Here is a 13,184-nt window from a genome sequence, read left to right on the forward strand (position 1 = left end):
ATCTTGTCTTACCAGTGGCTGATGCTGCGCCAGAGCCACCGCCATTGCCACCTTTTTACACTAGGGGGCGGAGTCTGCTCCTAGCCACCTTCTCATTGGCTGGACTAAGCAGCGCTGGGGCGGAGCTTGCCCCGTGCAAGCCTCGTCATTGGCTGCACGCGACGGCTTCCCCCCAACTGCCTCTGTCGCGAAAGAAGTTCATTCACTTGTCTGTCAACGCGAAGGCTATTACGCAGTGTCCTTCTCTCTGATTCGACCATTAAGTATACACTGACACTAACAATAACTCTAATTGGTTTTCACAAGGAAAGTCTGCGTTCCGAAATTCTGCGTCTCCCCATAGTTTGTCTCCACCCGGAAGTGGAGGTTGGTGCAGAGTTACCTCTGGGTGGGGGCGGTGAAAGAGGAGGAGGCAGGAGGACCAGCAGCCGGGAGGGCGGAGGCAGGAGGACCAGCAGCCGCGAGGGAGGAGGCAGGAGGACCAGCAGCCAGGAGGCGGAGCAGGAGAAGCACCGAGTGGGAGGAGACCGGAGCATCAGGCAGTAGCGCCTGTCAGCAGCTGCGGTGCCCCAGCAGCCATGGACTTCAACGTCAAGAAGCTGGCATCGGATGCCGGGGTCTTCTTCTCCCGCGCCGTGCAGGTGAGGGGCACAGGGGCCTGTCCTCTTCCCTAGCCCAGCCCGGCCTGGCCTAACCCAGCCCTCCTTCTCTGCTCTTGTCCTCTCTCCATCCATCTGCTCCCTGTACCCGCCACAGCTGTTTATACCAACCTACTGCCCTCTCATCACCCCTTCCTCCCTCCACCCGCCCCTGCTGTTTACACCAGCCTCCTGCTCTCTCATCACCCCTTCCTCCCTCCACCCGCCCCTGCTGTTTACACCAGCCTCCTGCCCTCTCATCACCCCTTCCTCCCCCATCAACCCCTACTCTTTACACCAGCCTACTGCCCTCTCATCACCCCTGCCTCCTTCCACCCAGCTCTGCTCTTTACACCAGCTCACTGCCCCTCTTATTACCTATGCCACCCAGCCCTGCTCGTTACCCCATCATCAGCCTCGCCTCCCTCCACTCACACCCTGCTCTTTACACCAGCCTACTACCCTCTCATCACTCCTTGCTCCCTCACCCAGCCCTCTTCTTTACACCAACATACTACTGCCCTCTCATCACCCCTGCCACCCTGTCCTGCTCTTTACACCAGCCTACTGCTGTCTCATTACCCCTTCCTACCTCCACCACCACACTATTTACACCAGCCTATAGCCCCCCTCAACACCCCTTCCTCCATCCACCAGCCCTGCTCTTTACACCACACCAGTTCACTGCCCTCATCACCCCTTCCTACACACACCCATCCCCTACTCTTTACACCAGCTCACTGCCCTCGTCACCCCTTCCTACCTACGCCCACACCAGCTATTTACATCAGCTCACTGCCCCTCTCATTACCTAGTGCCCCTCCACCGAGCCCTATTCTTTACACCAAACTACTGCCCTTTCATCACCCCTGCCTCCCTCCACCCACACTTGCTCTTTACCTCAGGCACCTGCCCTCTCATCACCCCTGCCTCCCCCACTCCTGCTCTTTGCTCCAGCCTACTACCGTCTCATCACCCCTCTCTCTACCCATCGCTGCTCTTTACATCAGCCTACTGCCCTCTCATCACCCCTGCCTCCTTCCACCCAGCTCTGCTCTTTACACAAGCTCACTGCCCTTCTTATTACCTATGCCACCCAACCCTGCTTGTTACCCCATCATCAGCCTCGCCTCCCTCCACTCACACCCTGCTCTTTACAGCAGCCTACTACCCTCTCATCACTCCTTGCTCCCTCACCCAGCCCTCTTCTTTACACCAACATACTACTGCCCTCTCATCACCCCTGCCACCCTGTCCTGCTCTTTACACCAGCCTACTGCTTTCTCATTACCCCTTCCTACCTCCACCTCCCCGCTATTTACACCAGCCTACAGCCCCCCTCAACACCCCTTCCTCCATCCGCCAGCCCTGCTCTTCACACCACACCAGCTCACTGCCCTCATCACCCCTTCCTACACACACCTATCCCCTACTCTTTACACCAGCTCACTGCCCTCGTCTCCCCTTCCTACCTACACCCACACCTGCTATTTACACCAGCTCACTGCCCCTCTCATTACCTAGTGCCCCTCCACCGAGCCCTATTCTTTACACCAAACTACTGCCCTCTCATTACCCCTGCCTCCCTCCACCCAAACTTGCTCTTTACCCCAGCCACCTGCCCTCTCATCACCCCTGCCTCCCCCCACTCCTGCTCTTTACTCCAGCCTACTGCCCTCTCATCACCCTGCCTCCTTCCACCCAGCTCTGCTCTTTACACCAGCTCACTGCCCCTCTTATTACCTATGCCACCCAGCCCTGCTCGTTACCCCATCATCAGCCTCGCCTCCCTCCACTCACACCCTGCTCTTTACACCAGTCTACTGCCCTCCCATCACCCCTGCCTCCCTCCACCCAGCCTTTTTCTTTACACCAACCTACTGCCACCCTCTCGTTACCCCTGCCACGCAGCCCTGCTCTTTACACAGCCTACTGCCCTCTCATTACCCCTTCCTTCCTACTTCCACCCACCCCTGCTATTTACACCAAACTACTGCCCTCAACACCCTTTCCTCCCTCCACCAGCCCTCCTCTTCACACCAGCTCACTGCCCCTCTAATCAGCCCTTCCCACCTGTACCCACCCCCAACTCTTTACTCCAGCTCATTGCCCCACTCATCACCCCTCCCTACACCTGCTATTTATACCAGCTCACTGCGCCTCTCATTACCTATTGCCCCTCCACCCACACCTGCTCTTTACACCAACCTATTGCCCCTAACATCACTCCTTCCTCCCTCCAACCCCTTCTCTTTACACCAATCTACTGACCTCTCATCACCCCTTCCTCCCTCTACCCAGCCCTCTTATTTACACCAACCTACTGCTATCTCGTCACCCTTCCCCCACCCAACCCTGCTCTTAAACACCAGCCTACTGCCCCTCTCATTAACCCTTACTACCTACATCCACCCACACCTGCTCTGTACACCAGCTCACTGCCCCTCTCATCATCCCTCCCTCTCTCCACCAACCCTGCATTTTACACCAGCACACTGCCCCTCATCACCCCTTTCTCCCTCCACCCAGCCCTGCTCTTTACACCAGCTCCCTGCCCCTCACCACCCACATCCTGCTCTTTACACCAACCTACTGCTGTCTCATCGCCCCTTTCTCCCTCCACCCAGCCCACTTCTTTACGCCAACCTACTGCCCTCTCATTGCCCCTGCCTCCCTCCACCCAGATCTGATCTTTACATCGGATCACAGCCCCTCTCATTACCCCTGCCACCCAGCCCTGCTCTTTACACCAACCTACAGCACCCTCTCATCACCCCTGCCTCCCCCTGCTCTTTACGCCAACCTGCTGCCCTTTCATCACCCCTGCCTCCCTCCACCTACCCCTGCTCTTTAGACCTACCTACGACCCTCTCATCACCACTTGCTCCCCCACCCACCCCTTCTCTTTACACCAACCTACTGCCCTCTCATTACCCCTTCCTACTTCCACCAGCACTGCTCTTTACACCAACTAACTGCCTTCATCACCCCTTCCTACACACACCCACCCCTTCCTACACACACACACACCCTACTCTTTACACCAGATCACTGCCCCTCTCATTACCTATTGCCCCTCTACCCACACTCTGCTATATACACCAGCCTATTGACCCCTCACCATCCCTTCCTTCCTCCAGCCCTGCTCGATACACCAGCTCTTTGCCCCTCTCATCTCCCCCTTCCTACCTACACCACACCTGCTATTTACACCAGCTCCCTTCCCCTCTCATTACTCCTCCCTCCCTCCACCCCCTGCTCTTTACACCAACCTACTGCCCTTTACACCAACATACTGCCCTCTCATAACCCTAGCCTCCCTCCACCCACACCTGCTCTTAACACCAGCTCACTGTCCCTTTCATCTCCCCTTCCTCCCTCCCTCCCCCCACCCACCCCCTACTCTTTATTCCAACCTACTGCCCCTCTCATCACCCTTTCCTACCGCCCCCCAACCCCTGCCATTTACACCAACCTACTGCCCTTATCCCTCTCATCACCACTTCCTACCTCCACCCACCCCCTGCTATTTACACCAACCTACTGCTCTTATCACCCCTTCCTACCTCCCTTCCAGCTCACTGCCCCTCACCACTCCTTACTACCTCCACCCACCCCTGCTCTTTACACCAGCTCACTGCCCCTCTCATCACCATCCCTGCTCTTTACACCAGCTCACTGCCCCTCTCATCACCTTTTCCTCCCTCCATCCACCCCTGCTCTTCACGCCAGCTCCCTGGTCTTCTCATCACCCCTTCCTACCTCTACCCACCCCCTGCTCTTTACTTACTTACTGGCCCACACCAAACCTCCCCAAACCCCCTGCCTGCTCTTTGCTCTTTACACCAGCATATTGCCCCTCGCCTCACCCCCTCCTACCTCCACTCACCCACCCGGCTCTTTACACCAGCACACTGTCAATGTCACCACCCCATCCTACCTCCACCCACCCCTGCTCTTTTCACCTGCTCACTGCCCCTCTCATCACCCCTTCGTCCCTCCTCACCCCTGCTCTTTACACCGGCTCACTGCCCCTCTCATCATCCCTTCCTACCTCTACCCACCCCTCCCTTTACACCAGATTACTGCCCCTCTCATCAACTATTGCCCCCTCCACTCTGCTGCACTTTACACCAGCCTACAGCCCCTCTCATCACTCCTTCCTCCACCACCCCTGCTCTGTACTTAAGTCCATCTTGTTGCTGCTGTTTCCTTCATCCACCCATCCATTCATCTATCTCATCTATATTCTTCAATCCCCCCCCTTGGCTTCCACCCATCCTCTACCACTTACATCCATGTCATATCTGTCTTGCATCCACTTCTACCTCATACATCCCTGTCCTACCAATCCATCATTCCCAACGCCCTCTGTCATCTGTACTTTTAACCAGTTGAGCTATCTTTTCTCAACTGGGTATTTTCCTGTCATGGGCGTAAACGGCTGCTATATCTCCCATAGTGCCTCAGAATTAGTAGACCTCGTCCCGTTGCAACCGTGGTCACTGGCTTTTATGTTGAAAGAGCTGTCCTGCCTCACCCTTGATTGGAGGCTTACATGTTTCTTCTGTGTCACTGGGAGCTCAAGTCTGTCAGACTTGCATAATCCTTCCTGCCTTATTAAGGGTACCATTTTGACCTCAATGACTTGTCCTGTCTTCTTAAGGTCCTCTCAAAATTTTACACCATCAGGACACGTCTCGTATGGCATTGCGTGGTCTTAGGCTTTATTTTGCTTCATGCCCCGCAGACTCATTGACTTTTATGGCCCATCCTTTCTCTTCATTGGCTGCTAGGGCTCATAGACGTGCAAGGGCATCCTGTGTAACTAAAGGCTCACAAGTCTTAAAGGGCTGTAGGTCTACACCCGCCTCACCCCCAGCCGTCCCACACCAAGATACCTCGTATCTTGGTTGTCGCCTCCTAAACCTCAAGGCCTACAGAGTACAACCAGTTTTATTCCATTCTCACAGGTAGCCACCAGATCCTCTCTCATTCGGTCACCTACAGAGCCCATCTTGTCTCACCAGGAGCCTGGAGGCCTTTCAGACACCTTCTGTAATTTATGTAGCTCCCAGACTTTTTTCTTTTAAAGAGAGCACCAAAATCATTTCCGAAATTAGTGTTCCGTTTATGAATCAGGACAAACCCTGGATGAATTCCACAACCATATTAGGTGATCAAATAAAAAAGGAAACTACATTTTTTCTTCCCCATCCTATGAACTTATAGGATATCCGGTGTATAATATTTATGACAATCACAATTTGTCAACCAGCGATTCTTGCCTGGAGGACAGAGGTTTTGGCAAGTGAAACAGTGTGAGACGACCGTTAAATTGTACAATTGAGAAGTAGGAAACCATGTGAGTTCCCACTTTTAAATGGAGCACACTGCAACATCACTGACACTTTAAATCCATTCACCTCAAATATCTGTTTTTCTAGCAGAATTTCAAGCCTAATAGAAACCCAATGCCATCCATGCTGAGCTAGAAAAGTAAACAAGTCTTTTGGCATTTATCCCCTTCAGTGCCCATGACGAGATAGTCTCGTCATGGAGCGCGGTTGCGCTGTGCCCGTGACGAGACTATCTCGTCATGAACCCCGCCCGCTAATGAAACGCCCGGCACAGGGCGTGGAAAGGGCGGGGCACTGAAGAGGTTAAAGGCAGGTCTTTAAGCATAACTGGGCTTATCTTCCGTTTTAAAAGTTCTACTAGAACAATTGAGGTGAGCAGATTGAAAGGCCCAGTGGTGTTGTACAGTTCACTTTTATAAAAGATGTTCTCCAGCTAAAATGGGAGCTCCATAGGGTTTCTGATTTCTCATTTGCATAATTTATTCAGCAGTTTAAGCCTGAAAGGGCATTCTTTGAATGAGTAATTTGGTATGATCAAGGAAGACAATCGTGCTCAGCTGGCCTTCATTGTCTATTGCTAGGCCAGTTACCTTGGTTTTGTGTAGGTCGAAGGCAGTTAGCGTATGGTTTGAAGAAGTCCTATTGTCTTTCTAAATGGAAACCAATTGTTACTACAAACTCACTGAAATGCTAAGGCCCTTCCTTTTAGACTTTGAATTACAGGAGATAGAGGAGTCAAACCAAGTTTGTGTGGGGTTAGAACATGTACTGCTCACAACAGATTGTCCAAGAAGTCTTACTCTTTAAATAAAAAGGGAAATTAGCTTTTATTTTATTTGGCAAAGGTACAACAAATTTACAAAGTTGGATGGTACTGATCAGATCAGAAGAATTTTTATTCGATTTTATGCATATAAAATCACAAAAGCAGACACAAAAATTAAAAGCACAACATCTTACACAAAAATATTATTTGTAACCAAAAACAATTCATATTAAAAAGTAATTCATATCAAAAAGTCACAGTTCGATCAATGCCTCACGGATTTAAATTCATCACAGAATTTTGAAAACACATGCCCGTATAAAATTTAAATCGGAATAGTCTTTCTGATTTTCAGCGTACTTTAAAAAAAAAAAATCAAGCAATTGCATTAGTAAAACTTTAATTGTCTAAAAGTTGCAAAAATAAAAATGCTGGTCTACAGTCCGACCACCCCCCATTCTTAAAATATGCAGAATCTACCTCCTTCTTTGCATTTTATAAAATTTGCACACAAAAAACACGTGCATTGATGATTGCTGGGACTGATTATCGCATGGACAACAGCATATCTTTTTCAACCAATTGTTTATTTCAGGAAAACTTATCATGCAATAAAAATTCCCAAATCTAAAACGGGTCAGAACATATCTATCATACCCACTTAGATTATACTGTATATACAGCTGAATAGTGTAGGTAGTTAAAATCAATTTATACCGTTGTACTGATGGTTTACTTGCTTCTAAAGTGAATCTATTTGCCTCCAGGTCGGTCATACCGATTCTTTTGAACTCCTTCCTGGAGACAGAGTTTTTGGATTCAGGGGAATTATAGTAATCTGGGTGACCGAGGTCATGGATGAAGTTTTTTATATATTTTACCCAGGAGATCTTGGTAGCCTGATCCAACTTCATGCTATCACTTATGATATCGCGGTTGAGACCAGTTCTGGGGGAAGTCCAGATCCTGTGCCATAAGAGAGCAGGCTGAGCTTTGATAATGTCAGAGATATGAGACCCCTAACTCAGTGTGGCAATTATAAACAGAGGTGCTAGCTGGAACCTCCAGAAGGAACTGTAAAAAGGTGTTTTCAACCTTCTGAATAAGTTGGAAATATTGAAACCCCCACACACCCGCCTCATAGATAGCTATACTCACACATTTAGCTTGGTAGATTTGCAGGAGCAGGGCTGGTGGCCTTCTACCCAATTTCTTTGCGAAATTGGCCACTGCTGCAGTCGATTTCATAAAAAGCATTTTAACAGCCTGATACCAAGACCCATTAGAATCGAATAAAATACCTAAATATGAGAATGTCTTGGTTTATTCCACCCTGCTGTCCTCTATAGACAAACTTCTACATTTTGAGCTACCCTTCCCGCATTTCATTATATAGGTTTTTGTAGCGTTTAATTTCAAATCAAGACTATCCATATACGCAGTATAGGTGGAAAGTGCCTTTTGTAGACCCAATTGTGTACGGGGCATCAGCACTGCATCGTCCACATACAAAAGGGTGGCTATGGGCCGGTTATTGATTTGTGGTGTATCCTGGATCTTCTCCACCATTGCTTGTTCCAGGGCATTTGTATATAATGTGAAAAGAAACGGTGCCAGAACACAGCCCTGTCTAACCCCCCTTTCCACGGTAAACAATGCAGTGCATTCTCCCCTAGTTCCATACCGGACCCAGGGTGTCGCCCCACTATACAACTGCCTCAAAAACAGGATCAACGGGGGATCCACCCCCAAATCAGTTAAAATGTCCCAGAGTTTGCTGTGTTTAATACAGTCAAAAGCAGCTGTAAGGTCAACAAATGCTAAACAGTCTCCCTTTTTTGGCCTGCATATATTTCCCTATTAGAATACTAAGGTTAAGGGCTTGCTCCATTGTACCCATCCCCTGTCTAAAACCATATTGTACATCTGACAGTTTTTGTCTTCTGCCTATTCTTGAAGCCGGTTTAAGACGATCCACCCTGCTACCTTTACCAAAGAATCCAATAAGGATATTGAACAGTAGCAGGCTGGATTTTGCGCGTCGCCCTTCTTGAAGATGGTACTATTATTGACTCGGACCAGGTCTTAATAAAACCGTCTGAGCAACATGAGTGCAGTACCCGTGTTAATTAAGGAGCCCAAAGGGACAAATTTGATTTAAAGAGATCAATTGGCACACCATCTGGGCCAGGAGCCGTGCTGCCCTTACTCTCTTTGATTGCACTAATGACTTTGTCAAAAGTAAAATGGAGATCATGGGGGAGATAATTCATGGGTGATAGTTCCCAATTGGCTACAAGGGGAGTTTATACTATCCTCATCCGGGTGACGATTATAAACCTTAGGAAAGAAATTCACCCATTGCATTTTGTCTATCGCGACCTCTATCGATTGGTTTATTAGAAGCTGTAAAGAAAGGAGCATTAACCCCTTGCCAGAATGCGGCACAGTCTTTATTCATGGCACCGAGTTACATGGCATTACAGTAATTTCAGTTCTGCCACCTTCTTTGCTAAGCAGTGGTGTATCCGAACTACAGTCTTTCTAATGTAAGGTAGGCTTTAATCAAGAACACAATATGCTTTCTCAAAGCACACTTTTGTGTGTATCTTACCACTTGTAGTTTATGACCAGATGTATCTCATGGCAGTGTCCAGGGCCTGCCTGGTAGAGGAGGCAGAACAACATACAGTGTTGCACAATCCTTCAATGTTGGAGGGTAGAATGCAGTGCTTAATTTGAGCCTGTGGTGAAAGTGGGGGACGACCAGCACTCATTTTTAGGGCCCAACACTTATTTTTCCCAATTTAGCTTTTCTCCCAGAGAAATCAATCAATCAGTACTTGTAGAGCACGCCTACTTGCCTGTAAGAAAGAAATAAAGAGAAAAGCACACCAACGGAAAGCGTGAGGAAGAGAAAGAAAATAAGCATTGAAAATGCAATAGGTCTCCCTTGTTTAAGTTAAATCAATTCTGTTTGTAATCAGGTGGTTTTTTAGCTTTGCTTTTATTAGTGTTTGTCAAACTTTCATGTACATAACATGCATATGTATGCATATATGTATGCATGCATTTATATTTGTATTTATATAGATATGCAGATGTGTGTGTGTGTGTGTGTGTGTATATATATATATCGACTTTTCACTCGTACAAAACCATTGAAATTCCCCCGTTATAGTTAGTTCAGCTAACTATAACTCGCGCGCCCGCAATGCACTGCTGATGACGTCACATATTACATCTCTCATGACATGGTCAGTGACATCACTCATGACATCTCAAATGACATCACTGATGACATCATCCAGTGAATGTGTGTTTTTCTGAAAATTACATATGTTTTATATATGTATATCTCAAGGTCGATGGAAGAATAAATGGGTATATAAGTGTCTAAATGGATGATTTGTTTTTGAAAAATTGATTGTATAACTGACTAAGTGTATCTTAGTGAATACATGGCTTAGTGAGTAATGTTTAAATGTGTAAATATGCGTATCAGTCTCTCACTTTGTGTGTAAGTGGCTGCATGAGTTGGTGAGTAGCTACATGAGTGTCTATATAGGTTATTAGTTGGTTTTTTGAGTATCAGTATGAGTGTCTGTATGGTTCGGTGGGGGTATTACGTAGTGCATAGGTGCATGAATGAGTGACTCACTGTTTGTATGTGTTGAAGACAGCATGTGTGCAGGACTGTATGGGTGGATGAGTGTGTGCATGGGTGTCTTAGTGAGTGATAGACTGTCTCAATAGTGTCTTTATGAGTAACTACATATGTTTAAACTAGTATATGTGACTATTGGTGTATATAAGTGAGTATATGTGAGAGTGAGAGATTGAAAGAGTTCCTGTATGAATAAGTATGTGTTTCTATAAGTGATTGTTTAAAAGACTAAGTATGTGTAAGTTTCTGTAGAAGTAAGTGTGGTGGTGTGTGTATAACTATATGCAAGTAAATGGATGTTTGATTCTTTATTAGCATGAGTGACTGTGTGTGAGTAACTATGGATGAGTGGCGTTGTGTAACAGGATGTATAGGTGTGTGAGTACATATGATGAGCGAGTACATGTATGAGTGACTGTATAGGACTGTTGGTGAATGAGTGTATGTGGATCTTAGAATTACTGAATAGGTTGTTGTAACTGGTATTGGTATGTCCATTGTTTTGAACATTGTAGTTTCTATTTTTGAATGTGTGTATCAAAGGTTATATTAGGGGAAGAGGAGGTCTGCCACTCTATCACAAGGATGATGTCATCAGTGATGTCATTAGTGATGTCATTTGAGATGTCATGAGTGATGTCACTGACCATGTCATGAGTGATGTAATATGTGACGTCATCAGCAGTGCATTGCGGGCGCGCAAGTTATAGTTAGCTGAACTAACTATAACGGGGGAATTTCAATGGTTTTGTACGAGTGAAAAGTCCAGCTAACTATAACGCCCCTGAAACCTATGTTTTTTTCAGTGAATTTCTAAGGTTTTTTAAATGCTAATTCCTAACTACAACGTGCCTGAAACCTATGTTTTTTTCAGTGAATTTCAAAGGTTTTTTAAATGCTAATTTCTAACTATGCCTACAGAGAGAGGACATGTGAACAAAGAAGAAAAAACGCACAGAAAGAAAAAAAAGAAATGCAGAAAGAAGCAACAGAAGTCCTCAAAGACGAAGAAAAGTGCAGGAAGAAGGATAACGTGCAGAAAGAACAAACAGAAGAGCAGAAAGAAGCCTTGTTGCAAAATCATCCTGTACCCTCAACTTTTTCAGACGGATACTGGTGGTAACTGAGTCTGACTAACCAGTCCTAGAGCCAGTGCTATGTTAAAAGACACTCAGAATACAGTGAAAACACCTACATCCACTAGGGAACACTATGCGTTGGGGTCCCCCTGTGATCAGCATGACCTCCTCTGTAAGCCCCTAGTATATAATAGGGCAGGGGATTAAAACTACCTCTTAAAACGCGCCACAGGGCGTGTTTGCACACGTCACCTCAGGCCCCGTCCCCTCACTTCCCCACTGCGTAAACACGCCCTGTGGCCGTTTTAAGTTGGGAGATTAAGTCCCCTTGAATCCTGAGGGTCCCTAGGGTCCAACTAGACCACTAGGTACCTCCAGTAAGCGCCACAGAGCTGCGTTGCAGAGAGATGTAAAAAGGGGCACGGCCTAGACCACCTCTCTGCAACGCAGCTGAGTGGTGCTTACTGGAAGCACCTGGTGGGCTAGTTGGCCCCCAGGGTCCCTCAGGATTGAAGGGGAATTATTTCCCCAACTTAAAACGCGCCACAGGGCTTGTTTGCACACGTTAACTCAGGCCCCGTCCCCTCCCTTCACCACTGTGTAAACATGCCCTGTGGCCGTTTTTTAAGTTGGGAGATTAAGTCCCCTTGAATCCTGAGGATCCCTAGGTGCAAAACAGCCCACTAGGTACGTTCAGTAAGCGCCATTGCAGAGAGGTGTAAAAAGGGGCACGGCCTGCACCACCTCTCTGCAACGCAGAGCAGTGGCACTTACTGGAAGCACCTGGTGGGCTAGTTGGCCCCCAGGGTCCCTCAGGATTGAAAGGGAATTATTTCCCCAACTTAAAACGCGCCACAGGGCGTGTTTGCACACGTCCCCTCAGGCCCTGTCCCCTCCCTTCACCACTGTGTAAACACGCCCTGTGGCCGTTTGAAGTTGGGAGATTAAGTTCATTTGAATCCTGAGGTTCCCTAGGGTCCAACTAGCCCACTAGGTAACTCCAGTAAGTGCCACAGAGCTGCGTTGCAGAGAGGTGTAAAAAGTGGCACGGCCTGGACCACCTCTCTGCAATACAGCTCAGTGGCGCTTACTGGAAGCACTTAGTGGGCTAGTTAGCCCCCAGGGGCCCTCAGTATTGAAGGGAAATTATATCCCCAATTTAAAACGTGCCATAGTGCGTGTTTGCACACGTCCCCTCAGGCCCCGTCCCCTCCCTTCACCACTGTGTAAACGCGCCCTGTGGCTGTTCGAAGTTGAGAGATTAAGTCCCCTTGAATCCTAAGGGTCCCTAGAGTCAAACTAGCCCACTAGGTACCTCCAGTAAGCGCCACAGAGCTGCGTTGCATAGAGGTGTAAAAAGGGGCGTGGCCTCAGAACACCTGTCTGCAACGCAGCTCCCTGGCGCACACTGGAGATACCTGTTGGGCTAGTTGGCCCTCAGGGACCCTCAGTATTGAAGGGGAATTAATTCCCCAACTTACAACTGGCCAGGGGGCGCGTTTGCAGAGTGCTGCTAGGAGGGGGCGTGGCCTCCAGCGCAATGCCGGGCTTTTATTTATTTTATTTTTTTAAGAAGGAGGGCTGTGTGGCCCCCCTTCTTTTTCTAATTTACTGGCCCTGGGGACCCCATCCCCCAGGGCCTGCACCCTAATTTGTTTTGTTGAAAAAAATTAA

The 13,184-nt window shown here is 48.1% G+C and overlaps 1 protein-coding gene across 8 annotated transcripts in view; it reads left to right on the forward strand.

The window, feature by feature from the left end:
- Positions 1–200: 200 nt before the first annotated feature.
- The window catches only part of SH3GLB2 (SH3 domain containing GRB2 like, endophilin B2), a 318,008-nt gene continuing 305,024 nt past the window's right edge, over positions 201–13,184 (forward strand). For 2 of the 8 annotated variants that reach the window (XM_085614025.1, XM_085614026.1), the window contains exon 1: positions 387–641. In XM_085614025.1, coding sequence (XP_085470151.1) covers positions 579–641 — 63 coding nt within the window. In that variant the 5' untranslated portion in view covers positions 387–578. Of the gene's footprint in view, positions 642–13,184 lie in introns of all 8 variants that reach the window. The other 6 variants (XM_085614023.1, XM_085614024.1, XM_085614028.1 and 3 more) reach the window with 5 other exon arrangements.

The sequence above is a fragment of the Triturus cristatus genome, chromosome 1_2 (assembly GCF_964204655.1).
Source record: "Triturus cristatus chromosome 1_2, aTriCri1.1, whole genome shotgun sequence".
NCBI classification, from domain to species: Eukaryota; Metazoa; Chordata; class Amphibia; order Caudata; family Salamandridae; genus Triturus; species Triturus cristatus.